This window comes from Amphiura filiformis, chromosome 4, assembly GCF_039555335.1.
Source record: "Amphiura filiformis chromosome 4, Afil_fr2py, whole genome shotgun sequence".
Classification (NCBI taxonomy): domain Eukaryota; kingdom Metazoa; phylum Echinodermata; class Ophiuroidea; order Amphilepidida; family Amphiuridae; genus Amphiura; species Amphiura filiformis.
In genome coordinates, this window is record NC_092631.1 from 4,069,632 (window position 1) to 4,085,733 (window position 16,102).

Sequence of the window (16,102 nt, forward strand, 5' to 3'; positions counted from 1 at the left end):
TGTGATAGAACTTCTGCATATAGTGTGTGGTCAATAAGCCCCTCAATTGATAATAGCACCCTAACCAAAAACACAGATTACACTACAAGATTCCTATTGGGGCCACCTGCACAGGTACACCATCGCCAAGGTATGCCAAGTACCTTGGCTGGTACTGTGCAGTACCAGGGGAGTACCATTGTAGTACCAGTACAGTATCACTGCTGGTGGGTCCTGTGCAGTAACATCATTGGTACCATGTAGGTACTTTGTGTGCACAAGTCAGGTACCTTGGCGACAGTGTACCTGTGTAGGCGCCCCGCAATAAGAATCTTGTAGTGTACTCCAAGAGAATGTGAAATGAATAATAGGTAGCCTGTTGAAAGGGAATCTTGTAATGAACCTTACTTGGTCTGTAGGAGCACATGTCTTGTCCTTCTCTGTACTCGCTGTCAGTAACTGTGGAAATATTCCCTGATGGAGAAGGTTGAGTTTGGTTTGCAGTCTGTGAGCTCCAAAATGGATAGGAGAATTATTGCTTTGGTTTAAGACTACATGCTCTGTGGATGGACCAAATCTGAAACAAACAAGTGATGGTGAACATAAGTCAAAGTTGGTTAGGCTCATATCCAATGATGGCTAAGTAAGTTGAGTTTTAAACATAAAGCAAAGCTCTAGTAAACTAATATAAATTAAGAAACGAATAAATTTAGAACCTATACACTCAAGAATTCTGGTACAGCACTCATTGAACTACAGCAGATTTCTGGTGAATCTTTATTGCTAGTCACGATCATTTCCTCTCTCAAATATGCCAGGTCCTTCTAACTTTCCTTTCTGTTTAATTATGATTATTGTGTCGGCCCAACATTAAATGTACATCGTAAACATGCACACACAAGTAAGCAAAGATTGTTTTATGTATGGCAAAATAATTTTCCTATGCCTGGGCGAGATACTTGACATGGTCGAGTCTGGACTCTCCTAGTCCAAGTAACGACATTGGTTTCCAGTCAATCATTCACCTGGAAATAACTTTCTCACCAATTACTATAACAGTTACCAAACCATACATCATGGGCTATTCCAGTTGAAATCCATACACCCCCTATGGAAGACATGACCTTAATCTTCCACACATGGGGTGTAGATTTCAAATGGCATCATCCATTCAGGTAGCCCCAATTGAAATTCACACTCCCTGTGTGGAAGATTTTAAGGTTATGTCTTCCATATTATAGGGGGTGTATGGATGTCAACTGAAATTGCCCGATATCTGTGCACAATCTGGTAAACTTAAAAAGATAATGGGTTGATTCCTTGAAATTGGGTCACAAATTCAAATGAAGCACCTAAGGTAGAGTCTTTCATCTTGAAGTGTGCCCAACAACCCACTTGACCAAACAAAAGGGAGAAAGTTTGCTGCAGTCGCCTACAAGAGGGCACGGTGGCTCAGTGGTTACGGCCTTGGACTCATAATCTGAGAGCTTGCTTGATGTGCGTGGGTTCGAGTCCCCGTCCCGCCACCGTGTTGCGCCCTTGGGCAAGGCGCTTTGTCTCGCTTGCCTCATCCCACCCAGGTGCAATGGGAAGCTGTTAGGGGTAGTCACAGTCGTTGTACTGATGAACCCCTCGCCATTTGTAGGCAGCAAACGTGGTTCCGACATATTCTAATAACGGCGGAATAAAAATGTAAAGCGCTTTGAGGCTGTTTACGGCAGAAAGCGCTATATAAATATCTACATTTATTTTATTTATTTATTTACACATGCCCTTCTTCATGCATTAGTTTTGGCATTCAACAAAACATGTAAAACTCTACTGGATGATTAAATATAATCTGATATCTATTTCTACTTACTTCTTCATCCATTCTTGATATGACGAGTTGTCAATTACCTCTTGTGGGCTGATGTGGAAAACAATTTTAGCTGTGTCACTGTCATTCCCTGCATGATGTCTGTAAAATTGAAACAAGGACAGCCTAATGAATGAGGATAACATAAATATATATTTTTATTCACTATATTGAGAAGGGATCCCATACCAGGTTATCTCAATTCCTTCAAGTTTTGAAAACCAAAGTTACCAAAAATACTGCTATAATCCCGTCTCACAAATTTGGACTCAAACCCCAAAGTTGGGTCGCAATCTTGCACAAATGCAGGATTTTGGGTTGCAGTATATTGTATGCTTATTAAGGGTAGACTAGGTATTGTTGGTCAAAGCAGCCCCCCCAAAATCAATTTTCATTATCTAAATCAATATATTATTGAAAAATAACACTTTGATGTTTTGCAAAAGCTCATTCTACAAATCATATACTTTGAAAACTTGCTTGATTTATTATTGTTAGTGAGTTATGTACGTTTTATAAAAGTGTTGTTGTTTCAGCCCTCTTTACAACATAACTCAAGAACCACAGGACCTACAAAAGTATATCTGTGATATTTAAATTCTTCTAAACACTAACTATAAAATGAGCAATGCAATTTTGCCAAAGCTCACTACCATTCGCAAGATGCTGTAAACTACCAAATCGCAACAGTTTAAATTAGTGTCTAACCTTAATGTGATCAGTGACATGTTTCCCAGCATATTTACATCAAAAACAGTAAATATTTCACCACCTGAAGAGTCGCATATTCTGTAGGATCAGTGAAGTACGTAATCCCACCCCTATAATATTGAAACATTTACAGTCAAAAAAGGATCTATACCCTGGTCAGTATGGAACAATACTCAATTCCCTACCTTGAAAACACCTCATTTGTGGTCACAGCTTCTATGTAATCTTCTGAAGGGCACTCTAAAACTGAAATTACCAAACATAATCATCAAATAATTACTTTTAATCCTGCAGCAAATTTGGTTTGATAGAACATACAAATGTGTCGAAGATAGACCTTTTCGGTAGGGGGGTTGTGTGTGAAGGGGAATATGATAAATAATGATATTTCTATGATGATATTGCTACAGTAAAGTAGTCATTACAAACTTGTTAGAAATGAGCTAATTTTGGGATTATGTGTGCTCGCTGTCTAGGCTTAGCAGGTTACATGAATGAAACTATGATTTGTTTAAACATAGAGACAAAAAAACATACAGATTCTCCATACTGTTTCTTGTCTATTGACCAAATGGTGGCAGTGCCGCCGAGAGCCATTACGGGCCAGGGGGTAAAACAAATGTCAGGGCCCCCTTTTTACGGACCCCTGAGGCTTCTTTTCTTTGCTTTTATGGGCCCATTAAGGTATGTTTTCTTTATTTTTTACAGGTCCCTAGGAACCCTGGTCTGGGGGTAACACACCCCCTTAACCCCCTTGTCGGCAGCACTGAATGGTGGCTCTACATAGAACTGTTATAATAAGTAAGTACTTTGGTAGGAGTTGCTATTGTAATCCATTGTACCTCCTTGAAATGTGTTACTATCTTACCTATAAAATATATTGCAGGCTCAGATGGACCTAATACATCTTCAGGCTTCACCTACAAAAAAAAAACATAGGCAATTGTTTTTTGTATATATATATGTATAACAGGATAATGGTGAGGAAGATTTATTCATTTTTATGCCATAAATCTGCTGTCGTAAAGACTTGATATAGTTATCAGATAGCTGTGTGTAGTATGGTATGCGTGAGGTGAAGTATGGTGTCGTGTGAGGTGAAGTATGATGTGGTATATGGTTCAGTACAGTATAGATATGGTACAGCATGTGTAGTATTTATTGTTTGTATTTACATGGGTGTTGTTGCATCATTACGCAAATATTCATAATAATATTATCACAATTAACAAACATCAATTAACCGATTTCATATTTAAACTGAGCTCAAAAAGAAACTTATAATTTTTCACAAGGTCATATCTTAAAATCCTGTCCATCAAAATCAACCAAAATTACACACATGCTTACTTCAATATTCTACTCTAAACACCTTTCAGTAACCAAGCAGTTATCCAACTGACACAACAGCAAAATGCACTGGGTGCCAAATATTGGGCTGTGAAAGTGGTCCAGGAAGCTGTTCCGTGTCAGTGCTTTTTTGCTGTTGTGTCAGTTGGACAACTGCTTGGTTACTGACATATGTTTTGAGTAGAGTATTGAAGTAATCCTGGGTGTAATTTTGGTTCATTTTGATTGACAGGATTTTAAGATATGACCTTGTGATTCAGAAGTTGTGAAAAATTATAAGTTTCTTTTTGAGCTCAGTTTAGTAAGGATTGACCAAAAATTGATGGTTGATTGAAACATCAAACCAATTTGGTTCTATTGCCTTAATTGTATGAAATCATACTTATGATAGGATGTATTGTGTAGGACTTACCACTCTGCCATCTTCTGTTGTATGTGGTATCCCTTTCTTCAAATCTGTGAGATGTGGACCACTGAACAAACCAAATCAAACAAAATCCATTAAAATCATACTCATCTGCCGATATATAGTCAGGATCTTTTGAGTTTGAGGGAGGGGTTGTCAGGTTTGGAGATGATTCCCTTTGAGAGTCAATTGGAGAGCACATTTTAAGATTTACGCCAGATTAAGTCAGCCCCTTTTCACTTGAATTTACACTGTTAATGGCACAAATAAAGATGGAGATACAATAAAATGGCTGCCACTCTCACATTTTCTTATTTTGTTTCATTGAGGAGCTACATCACCCCCACCCCCAGCTACAGAACTGCTCAGTCACATTGAAATATGTGTGCATCCATATCAAAATGATGCACTTGTCGGCTATTACATGTGTCTCATTTCACATAATAGCTAGGAATAAATACCAGCTTCATCTCAAGTGGAGGTCACTTCAAATCATCCATAAGTCACATGGTTTAGGAATATGTTCTCTGTATTCCTAAATCAAGTGACCTTGGCATGATTTGAGGTGACCTCCACTTGAGATGAGTCTGGTATTTATTCCCAACTATTATGTAAAATGAGACACATGTAGCAGCCGACAAGTGCATCGTTTTGATATGGATGTACACATATTTAGTTTCCTATATCACATATCTCATTCAATGCATGCTGGTATTACGTAGGTTTTCTGCATGATACCTCACTGTGGCTATTTCCTACTGCATCTTAACTGCACTAATATGAATTCTACCAACAACATAATAAAACTAACACTACTTACTGTGGTCTCACACCAAACTCCTTGATCTTATTCATCAGAAGCTTGCCTGGTTTGCTGTGCAACTGAAAATAAAATACATTGATTGATTACAATGAGAAAATAATTTCAATCTATTCAACCAGATTAATCCAAAACATACCTTGGAGCAACCGACGTTGCGGTCAGTACCACAGACCTTCAGCTGGGTTGTGATGTTGAGGTAGTGTTCTAATGGTTCTGTCCCAGGCTTGTGTGAGGTTGTTTCTGAGTCCTCCACCATGGTGGAGGGATGGTTGTTCTGCTCGCACCCAGATGGCTTCTTTGACTCCCCGTTCGAACCATCATGCTTCACGGTCGAGGACTTTGACATCCTGTAGGACCACCCCGTGTTTGCTGGCTTTTAGGTGTGTGTAAACCGCTGCTGCAGGGCCCAAACTAGAGCACTGATGTTGCTGTAGCCATTTCTTAGTGATTGAGATGTTTCTCCAATGTAAGTGTCAGTACAGTTGAAACTCTCCGTGCACTGAATACCATATACAAGTCCACTCTGCCTGTCTTTGGGTTGCTTGTCCTTTTGATCAATTGATTGATTACTTGTAGCCGGGACATTTTACAAAACGATAGTTCCTTACCGCTGCTTTATTTTCTCATGGATAGAAGTCTTTTGACCAACCTCACCTCCCTCCATCACCTACCCATCAATTTATTAAATTATCATTCCACATAAGAATTACCATATAACCGTAGAAAAAAATTTAAAAAAAAGAGAAAGATACAAGTGGAACAAGAGACTGAGAGAGAGTGAGAGTAGGAAGCAAGGCAAGAGAGAAGGATGCAGGAACACGGGAAGCAGTGACGAGAGAAGGGAAGGATATACATGTAGGATAGGGTTCCACAGTTACATATTCAAACTTTTGAACAATCACACAGAGCATATCATCTGTTTTTGACAGTCTTGAACATTCAGACTATCCTAACAGGAACATGGGAAGAGAGAGAGAAGGGAGATAGGAATAAATGATGAGGGAGAGAGGATGTGGTTTACAGTTCCAGATGTGAACACTCATACAGAGCATATCATCTGCTTTTGACAGCCTTGAACATTCAGACTATCCTAACAGGAACATGGAAACAGAGAAAGAGAGAAAGAAGGGAGATAGGAATAAATGATGAGGGAGAGAGATGGAGATGGGGGTTTACAGTTAAAGGTGTTGTTACGAGTCGTACTTGACTCAAGGCCAAAATCACCTTTTACCCGAACTCACACGAATGCACAACACAAATACACTGTTTAATTTTAAGCCTTTAATTAAAAATAGAGTATGCTTGGTACATATAACAACAATTACAATAAAATCACACAATCAGTTTTATTATATCGGTACTTAACCAGCGGTCTTCTTGTTGGTGATTCTAGAGTTCTTGCAGTGTTCTGGACGACTGATGTAATATATCCTTATTCACTTGTTCTGCGAAAATCAGCGAAGTCCATCGTACTCTTGCATTTATAAATCCTTGCACATAAAATCCTCATACGAAAATGATAATGCTTCCTCCAATCTCCTTTGCGCTGCTATCTCCACAAATATATCTCCTTGCGCTACTTTCTCCACAAATATATCTCCTTGCGCTGCTTTCTCCAAAAAATGGTATTTCTTTCACCAACCACTCTTTTTCCAGGGAACAGGTTTCTTTAACACAGCTCCACTGTTTTTTGACAGATGCGTTGCCTTCACAAACCCAGCAAACTCCAGCAATTTGACAGAAGAACTTTTAATCCTTTGATGAGGAAGAGCACTTTTGTGTGCTCGCTGTCTTCTTCGTTGCTGTATTAAAATTAGCTCAATTATTGGCTATATAAACTGGTTAAAATGTACTTCTTTTTTTTGAAGCACGAAGACCATCACACACATGTGGAGTTTTCAATCTCACATGACATTCTGTAAGTCCCAACAAAAGCCTTCAGCTTTTTATATCAGTACTCATGCAAAAACCCATCATCTATTAATAAACCATTACTTCAATCACATTTTCACAACATTGCTGCAATCTTGGGATTTCCCAAGATTAATTATACACATTCACCTTTCACATTACATCACTTCCTGGGGGGTTTTCCTGACTATGGTGCAATATACTGAACTGGGAATTTCCAAGTTCCAAACATAGATCTGACTTTGTTTACAATAATTTGGGGAATTCCAAAATACAAGGGGTTTCCCATCTCATGAAATACTTTCAGCTTGTAAACAAAGTTAAATAATTAAATTAAATCAAATTACTCAGGGCACATCACAGTGTGAACACTATCATCTGCATATCATCTGCTCTTAACAGTCTTGAACATTCATACTATCCTAGTATATAAAAAGTATGTCCATAAATAGGCTGTTTCATATTGTTTCAGTTGTGCACCTACCTTACAAACATATGCAACAGTCAAGTTAGGTGTGGCTACCCTCCTCCTTTTCTTACTGGGTCCTAAAATTAAAATTAAAAATAAAATTAGTCAGTGTTACTATGTGCTAATTACAAAATTGGAGATAATGATCAATAAAAATTGTGAAAATCACAAAGGAAACATCAACTTACAACATTTCTAGCTATGCAGCAGTCAAATAATTACTGTATTTACACAGTACATCTTTGTAATTTGTTGCTCAACTACACCACCACCACCAGGATGACTTCAAAGAATTTTGAAAATCTCACAAGTTTGTTGGGCAAGTTCACCTAGAAATCCATCAGCCCATTTTAATTTCAGTAGCCCTGCTCAGGTTTGGTAGACCATCATAATTGACATCTGGCAGCCAATATATCTAGCCATGCCACCTTATCACCATGACTACTTACCGCTTGGTTTGTTAGATCTCGCTTTACGTTTGTCTATTGCATCTTGTCCCATCTCTGGCTCGCTATCGTCACTGCTTGCACTACTACTACTACTAGATTGTGAGGATGCAGCATCACTTGAACCTTCTATTTGTGTCCCTGTACTTGCTAAATAGAAAAGAAAATGAGGTAACCATGAGCTACTGCAGGGATGACATTTTCTAATAGAGCCTCAAATTGAAATTGAAGTGAAGTCTAAAAAGTTGAATAATTGTTGATGGACACACACACTGACATTGTTGACGGATACACACTTGTGATCCATGAGGGTTTTTTTCCTTTGGACAACCTATCGATACATGAAAGCACCCATAATGCAGCTATGACCTAAGTTTGGTTGCAATAGGATTTGAACTGTTCATATGACACCCAAATGTTAACCAAAGCCTTACATAATTGTTGACGGACACACACACTGACATTGTTGACGGACACTCACACCGACACACAACTTGTGATGCCATAAGGTCTTTTCCTTAAAACGACCTAAAAAGTGGCACCATTTTATTTTAAAAATTATTTTTTGACACCTGATCAGTGCTTCTTCCGCTGGGCACTTCAATCATACTTTCATTTCATTGTGGATTAGAATTTTGCTGCCAGATTTCATAAAGCTGTGAGTCACCCCAAATAAGATCAGGAACAAAGAAATGTTTCAAGATTGGTCTTTAACTTCATATATGTTTGTAAACAAACATTTCCCATAGAGCCTAAGCTCTGCTTGTCAAAAACATATACACACACATGTAAGTCATGTTTACACATGCATTAAATTTAAACTTTCATCTAGACAACTGTCTTGACATTACAGGTACTATCAATACTTTTGTTACCTTTAATGCTATCACAACATCCTTTATGTAAGATTTTGTTCATATTATTTTGTTTGATCAAGTATATTTAATCTAAATGATTTTCTTTTAAAACACATTTTCAATTCAAATTTGAGTGTTTGAAGTTTATTTTGAGAGTTTGTAAACAGATGGTTGACAAAACACACATACTTAAATTGGATCTATGAAGATACACTCCCGTGAAGTAAAATCAAATAACACGACGAAGACGGGAAACAGTTATATTTTAGCAAATTTTTGGTACCAAGCGTATCTTCTTCAGGCCTGAAGAAGATGCGCTTGGTACCAAAAATTTGCTAAAATATAACTGTTTCCCGTCTTCGTTCGTGTTATATGTTTATTTTTAATCATGTTTGCTCCAGGTATTGTTTATGTTAATCAGAAGAAGAATCCTAATTACACTGTAAAAGCCCTTGTATTCCTTAAAATGAGGATGATTTAAAAATAAAATACATGTATATACAAGTGTAATGACTCACCAAACAAGGGCACTGGTGTTATAACTCCTGCCTCAATATCAATGTCTCCATCTGTGTATGGCCTTGTCTCTGCAATATGATTAAGATCAATAATATTTTATGAACAGAGCAAAAGGAAACAGATCATTGGGGTTCATTAAGAGAAATTTACATTCATGCACACAAGACATTAAAGATCTGGCATACCACTCACTAGTTAGGCCAACACTTGAATATTGCTCAGCGGTCTGGGACGGTATACCACAGAACTCATAGTCATACATCAGGTGGAGGCAGTTCCAAGGAGAGCGGCCCGTTTTGTAAAAAATGACTATGACAGATACAGCAGTGTCACCACCATGATCCAACAACTACAATGGGGAACACTAGCCAGAAGAAGAAACATTACCTGTCTAGCCACATTCCAGAAATCGCTACAGGGTTACCTTTCCATACCAGTGCGAACACTTCTGCGCCCGGTACAGCGCTCCACCAGGAGATCTCATTCACAATCATTCATTGAACTTCAACCAACAAAAGATTGCTACAAGTATTCATTTATTCCAAGAACCGTCATAGACTGGAACAATCTATCACAAGAAATAATCAATATCCAAGAACCCAAAGCATTCAAAAACCAGCTCAAAGATCATTTCACCATTTAAAGAAGATCAAGCGCACACCATACCCGATTCGTCTTTCCCCACTAGGGGTGTTGAGTCGTAACCAACTAGAACTAGAACTAGAAGCCCAAACATACATGTTGTGTAACCTGTTGGGTTAGATAAAAAACATCAGGTTTTTTACTTTGTTTACATTTTTCAAAGATTGCAGTACACTATCATAGAGTACATACTTACCAACATAAAGATTTTCATGTTTGACAATTCTCTGAAATGCTTGCGTAAACTGTTCCTGTAAACGAATTTAATATAATTGAGCTAGTTAAATACATTTTACTACATAAATATTACACGTTTGTACAGCATCACTTCATCACCATCACAGTGATCAGCATTAGGTTTCTCCTTCCAGAATGGCAACCTTACAGCTATATAGTGCACATGTGTCTTTGAAAGATGGGCTAAGGTGGAATGGTTTTGTTGACTTTTTCATCATTTTTCATGTTTTACTTGACCAGTTTCTACTTGATCAGTTTTAACTTTATCAGTTTTTGTGTTTTACTTGACCTTTTTGAACAATTTTCTTGTTTTCACCTTTTGATCCATTCTCTTGTTTTGGTGGCTTTTCATCAATTTCCTGTTTTATTGACCCTATTGACCTTTTCATCTATCTCCTTGTTTTGTTAACATTCTTTTTTTTTTTTTTTTTACCTTTTTTTTCATTTCTTGGTTTTACAAGTAATGGGTGAACTGATTTATACTGGAAATAGAAACAAAATGCATTTATTTTGATCCAACATTGTTCTATCACATTGCTATCACAATGTAACACTTTACTTACCAGCTGTGGAGAGCCATGTAGGCATACTTTTGGAACTCCCATTGCTTTCAGACCTATTGCCATGCCTGAGGATAAAATAATTAAATTTAAAAAATACTTCAAATAAAAAACTATATGTTTATTTAGAGTTTAGATAGCTATAGAGTTTCAATTTTTATCAAAGCTTTTAATGAAGATAAAACTTAGAATGGTTATAGTGAGATGAAGCCTTAATGAATATAAAATTTAGCAGGGTTATAGTGATCCTGCATGAGGGTAATCTTTCCAATTAAAAGTAATGTCAGCTCTTTTGGAACCAAGATGTGTAAAAGTATTGCCTGGTAGAGTTCTGCATTTTATTATACTAGCATTTAAATTATGTTGCAGTGAGTACAGGAAACCCTAGTTGCTACTAAAACAGATCACCCCAGGTAATATATATCCAGACATGCAGCACACAACTGTCCATCTTGCAATATTTTCAATATACCCTATTTAACAAAACAATCCAAACACCTCAGCTTTAGTGTTCGGTTTTTGCCGGCAAAGTGGCAAAAACTGGCGAAAATCAGTTTTTTGCCAGTTTTTGCCTGGCTTAAACCGGCAAAAATGGCACAAAACTGACATATAAACTCAAATATTAAAAATTAACACAGAAAGCTCATAAACAGTAACGTTTATGAAGATTATCATTCATCCAGGTAGTAAACAATCATCCGTTTCCAGGGGCGGATTTAGAGGGGGGCGCACCCAGCGCGTGCCCCCTCTATTTTTTGCATTTCGGCGTCTGACTATGTGTATTTTTGCAGGGCGGCGCCTGACTTTGTGTGGGCGCCGAGCCACGGCGGCGGTGGCTCGGCGCCCCCTCTATTGAAAATTCCTGAATCCGCCCCTGGTTTCACAGGTCAATGAACTTTTACCGCTAGATGATCAGTAGGGCTGATGATGCGTTCAGGATTGGACGTGAAAGTTGACTAGATTATAGTTCAAATATCATTATCATAAACAGTAACACAACTTTCAATGAATCATTCAACATATTTTTTGTCTGATCAAGTTGTTCAAATGAAAAAGTTTTGAATTTGATATGCTGCATTTCAGTTAAATACACCAGTGAGCAATTAAAACCCATGCCTTTTTTTCTTAATATGTTACCGTACTTGTAATTACAAAATATGGCCTTGTTACACTCAGGAAAGTATTTTTGTAACTTAATAATTTGTTTTGAGATGAAAAAAATGAAATATTTATCACTTTTTAGTTTTTGCCATTTTTGGTTAAAATGCCGGTTAAAACCACGTTTTTTTACACCTGCGGCAAAAACATGCGACCTCAGCTCAGCTTACCTATAGTGCCACCAACATTGTCCCATGTCAACCTTGTGAAGAATAAATGTTGAAACTTTGACATGCTCTTTATGCTATGAAGGGGAAAAAATAAAATCAAGCACAAATAGATCAATCTTGTGTGCAAAATAAATACAATGAAGTTTATGCATCAATGTTCTTCATACAACTCACAATTATGCTTTCTGATTTTTCAATTTAAAACTGAATGACACTCTTATGCTCTTCCATCACATACAGTAACTAACACGCACTAGGATTGACAAGTTATTGACATATTTACCCATTTTCCAACAGCAGCCTCTGCATACCTTCTCCACAATTAAATATCATTCTGCGAAATAATCAAAATTAAATAAATTTATACATATGTCATCAAGTTTTTAAATTGTTATAGTATGAATCCATGATATATTGCACATAAATAATGAAAATAATATGTTCCTCCTTTTGTTGAAAAAAAAGCACAACTCATTAGGATTTTGAGTTGCACATTATATAAGGGGGTACTACACCCCTGGTCAATTTTGTGCCTATTTTTGCATTTTTTCTCAAAAATTATAGCACATTGGTGACAAGTAATTATATTATAGGGGCAAGGACTACAACTACTGTAGTTCCAATAATTGGAACTCACGGCTCCGACCGTGAGTTCCAAGGAGCTTATGTGTCAACTTGAGAATGAGTCCTCAAACGTTCGAAATTTGTAGTTACTACAAAAACAACTACTGTACTGAATATTCAACAACTCAAAGCAAGTAGTTATTGATTTATTGATCAAATACTGGTTTTCCCTCATTTTTGACTGTAACTCCACAATGGTTGTCTGTGCTGAAATACAATTTCCAGTGCAGTAGTTGTAGTCCTAGCTTACTCACAGCGAAACTATGTTCTCTCCAAGGCAAAAAAATGTTAGTGCCACAAAAATTTTATATATGCTTTACGAATTTGAGAAAGAATGGCAGATTGTTGTCTTTCCATTATTTTGGATGTAATTGCAAGAAATAATGTAACCTGAAGTTAATATTGGTGTGGCAGACCAATCACATACATGTATACCGTATTTCCTCGAATAGTCTCCCCCCTCAAATAAACACCCCCACCAGTCCACCACTTTTTTCAACCAAGATGTTTCAAAAATGCTGATATTTCAGCACTATCTTGTGAAGTAAGCTTACCAAGTTGCTCACATGGCCGATAATAACAGCAATAATTGGCGAAAATCTGCATTGGAAACCCGGAAGTGAACCAAAAGTTTTTTAACGGGAATTGTCATACAAAAAATGACCTCTAATAAACGCCCCGTTTGGAAAAAGCAACGCCCCTGGGGCCGTTTACAGTAATAACACATATGGTTTACGGTAATAACACATCCTAAATACTTTACCCATCCTAAATACTTTACCTATTTGTCCCAGCAATTATCATCACTGAAGCTGTACTATCTTTAGTCCCACTACCAATAATCTGTAGCGAAACGGTTGGCCACTTGTCACTGCCATATTGTGATTTCTTCTCACGAACACGGACCACTCTCAGCTGTGGCTTTTCACTTTTCTTCCCACTGACAGGAGAAGCCATTTTAAAGGAATTATTATGAGTGACATACAAACATCGTAAGTTCTGTCGCAAATTGATTTGCTCAATGAAATTGTCACCAAAAACTTGAGTAAGCTTAAAGTTGTTACACTGTGTTACGACATATTTTGGCCTGGAAAAAAAGACAAGACACTTTCCAATACTAGTCCTATACATTTGAATATATTTCTTCTATAAATTGATTGTTTTCATGGTACACAATTAGAAACAAATCAATATGAGTGATGAAACTTTCAGAAATCGTGAAAATATTTTTCGCATGCCGAAAACTGGATATCCAGAGCCCGTAGGACCAAGTAGAACTAATTACACGACAAACTTCCTCACTTCAAAAAGAACAAGGGACCTGTTGGGAAACCCGTATGTGGCCCCCGAATTATCCTGTGGCTGAGGGTATTACCTGGACTATTAAAGGGCGGGATGTATAATGTGAGTGTCCCAGCCTTGTGGCATGAAATATTCATATAGATCTGTGAACATTTCAAAAAGACCTAGGGGCCTACTTTTTTTCACTCAACCAAACCCCCACCTTTTAGGGGAAATGAGCTGTTTTTCAGTTGTTTGGGGGAAATTAAGGCTATTTTTAAATGGAATCCATCTGGCCTTTCACCTTGCTTTTACCAGAGAAGAGGTAGCCTATGATTTTATTATATCTTCTGTGGTACCGTAATATCGCAGTTTCAAAATTTTCCGTTTGGCGCATCCGGTGATTGAAGTTCATACATAGCCATGGGGCCTTTGATTTGTCCATTGGTAGTCAAGTGATTTTGCCCACCGGCCCCTACGCAAGGGGGCCGCACCCCCCCCCCCAATTTACAAAAGTATACAAAAAAGTCCCAAAATATCATAATTTGTGAGTGTAGCGAGCAAAAAATTCAAGGTTTTTACGCTTTTTTGGTCAAAAAAAGTCCAGATTTTTGGAAGAAAGTCCACTTTTCACAAAATTGCTGCCCCTATTGAAAAAGGCCCTTTTTCTCCTGCGTATGGGCCTGATTTTGCCATCTATTGCAAAATGGTTCGGGGAACCTACGCATATCATTCAATTTGTCTATGAAAAATCTGACACATTTTTTTTACAAAATTCAGTGGTAAAGATATATAGGCCTATGTTTTAAAAGAATTTTTTTTGGCCTTTTTTAAGTTGTATAATTTATAATTCACTTTCAGGACTTTGTCTTGTAAAAATATGATGAGGGGAAAATGCCCTGTTCTGGCTGACTAAAGCTGGTTTCATACTACCCTGCCGCTTGCCGCTGAGCGGCGTGGCGCACACGCATTGCAGACAAATCAAGGCAAGCGGCAGGAAAGTATACTGGGGGCATAACCCCGGTGACTGACCCAACTTTTGCTTTTTGGTGATTTTTATTTTAATTCAAAATTTGTTGAAAATGTGTAATTTTGTGATTTTTCAAGTGTTCAATTTATTTCTTTTTTTCTGTTGTTGTTAGGGTTTTATTATAGACTGACTGAGCAAAACTACTTGAAAAGTCTGTCCGGGTTGTTTTTCAGTCCCATTGGTGAAAATATTACATTATTGTGTATAAACCTAGACTACCCCGTAGTCCACTTGCCCATTGTGCATACTCTGGATATTGTATTTAAGCTTAAAACTCTGATTTAAGTAATGTGTGCACAATTGATAGATTTTCACATCTCTTCTTTTCAGTCACCCTACTCCCTCTGTTTGTTAGCTTCCCAAGTGGACTACTGACTTTGGAAAGAACTTTTGGATTGCGGTCAGAGATGCTTAACACGGCTGAGTATGAGCTTCTATGGATGAGATTGTCGGAAATCTGGCCTACTAAAATTGGCCATGATGTAATGCATCTTTAAATGGATCTGGCTTGTGATTGGTCGCGCCGATCTCGTTATGGTTTTAAATCCTCCGGGTACCTGTCATTACCATTAATAACTATGGTAGTGGTACACAAGTACCGTATGTGGCCTACCCCGCCTTTGTGTTGTGTTGAATTGCATGAACGCGTCAATAAGTGCATGAACGCGTCTTGTATTTGCTTGCGGTTAAATTTAATTGATAAACAAGTATGATTGACAGTGTGAGTGTTAGGGACTTTGCCCGTTCAAAATCCCGTTTAAAATTGAAAGTCCATGGTCTATTTCTAACCTGGAATTTCGCGATTAATAAACTGGCAGATTCTAAAATCAGAATTGTTCAGTATTGAAGTGCCAATACAATTATGACATTATGATATGTTGCATTCAATAATATAAGCCTACGTACACTTTACTTTTACTGTCACTAATATAATTAGGCCTATAAACTTTTTCATAACAATTTTATAGCCTACTAGTATTTTGATGTACGGTAATTAATATCAGTATAATTTCGAGTTCAACTGAATGCTTTCATCATGATTAACATCAAAAATAGACTATGGCATAGTCT

At 37.5% G+C, this 16,102-nt stretch overlaps 1 protein-coding gene across 1 annotated transcript in view; it reads right to left on the bottom strand.

Moving 5' to 3' along the window:
* The window catches only part of LOC140149638 (zinc phosphodiesterase ELAC protein 2-like), a 30,409-nt gene extending 16,440 nt beyond the window's left edge, over positions 1-13,969 (bottom strand). Inside the window, exons 1-14 of the mRNA XM_072171718.1 lie at positions 13,502-13,969; positions 12,380-12,430; positions 12,097-12,170; positions 10,772-10,836; positions 10,168-10,222; positions 9,329-9,397; positions 7,957-8,103; positions 7,523-7,584; positions 5,125-5,186; positions 4,311-4,371; positions 3,417-3,468; positions 2,734-2,794; positions 1,841-1,939; positions 388-556 (exon numbers count right to left, since the gene is read on the bottom strand). Coding sequence (XP_072027819.1) covers positions 388-556; positions 1,841-1,939; positions 2,734-2,794; positions 3,417-3,468; positions 4,311-4,371; positions 5,125-5,186; positions 7,523-7,584; positions 7,957-8,103; positions 9,329-9,397; positions 10,168-10,222; positions 10,772-10,836; positions 12,097-12,170; positions 12,380-12,430; positions 13,502-13,851 — 1,377 coding nt within the window. The 5' untranslated portion in view covers positions 13,852-13,969. The remainder of the gene's footprint in view (positions 1-387; positions 557-1,840; positions 1,940-2,733; positions 2,795-3,416; positions 3,469-4,310; positions 4,372-5,124; positions 5,187-7,522; positions 7,585-7,956; positions 8,104-9,328; positions 9,398-10,167; positions 10,223-10,771; positions 10,837-12,096; positions 12,171-12,379; positions 12,431-13,501) is intronic.
* Between the last annotated feature and the right edge of the window lie 2,133 nt (positions 13,970-16,102).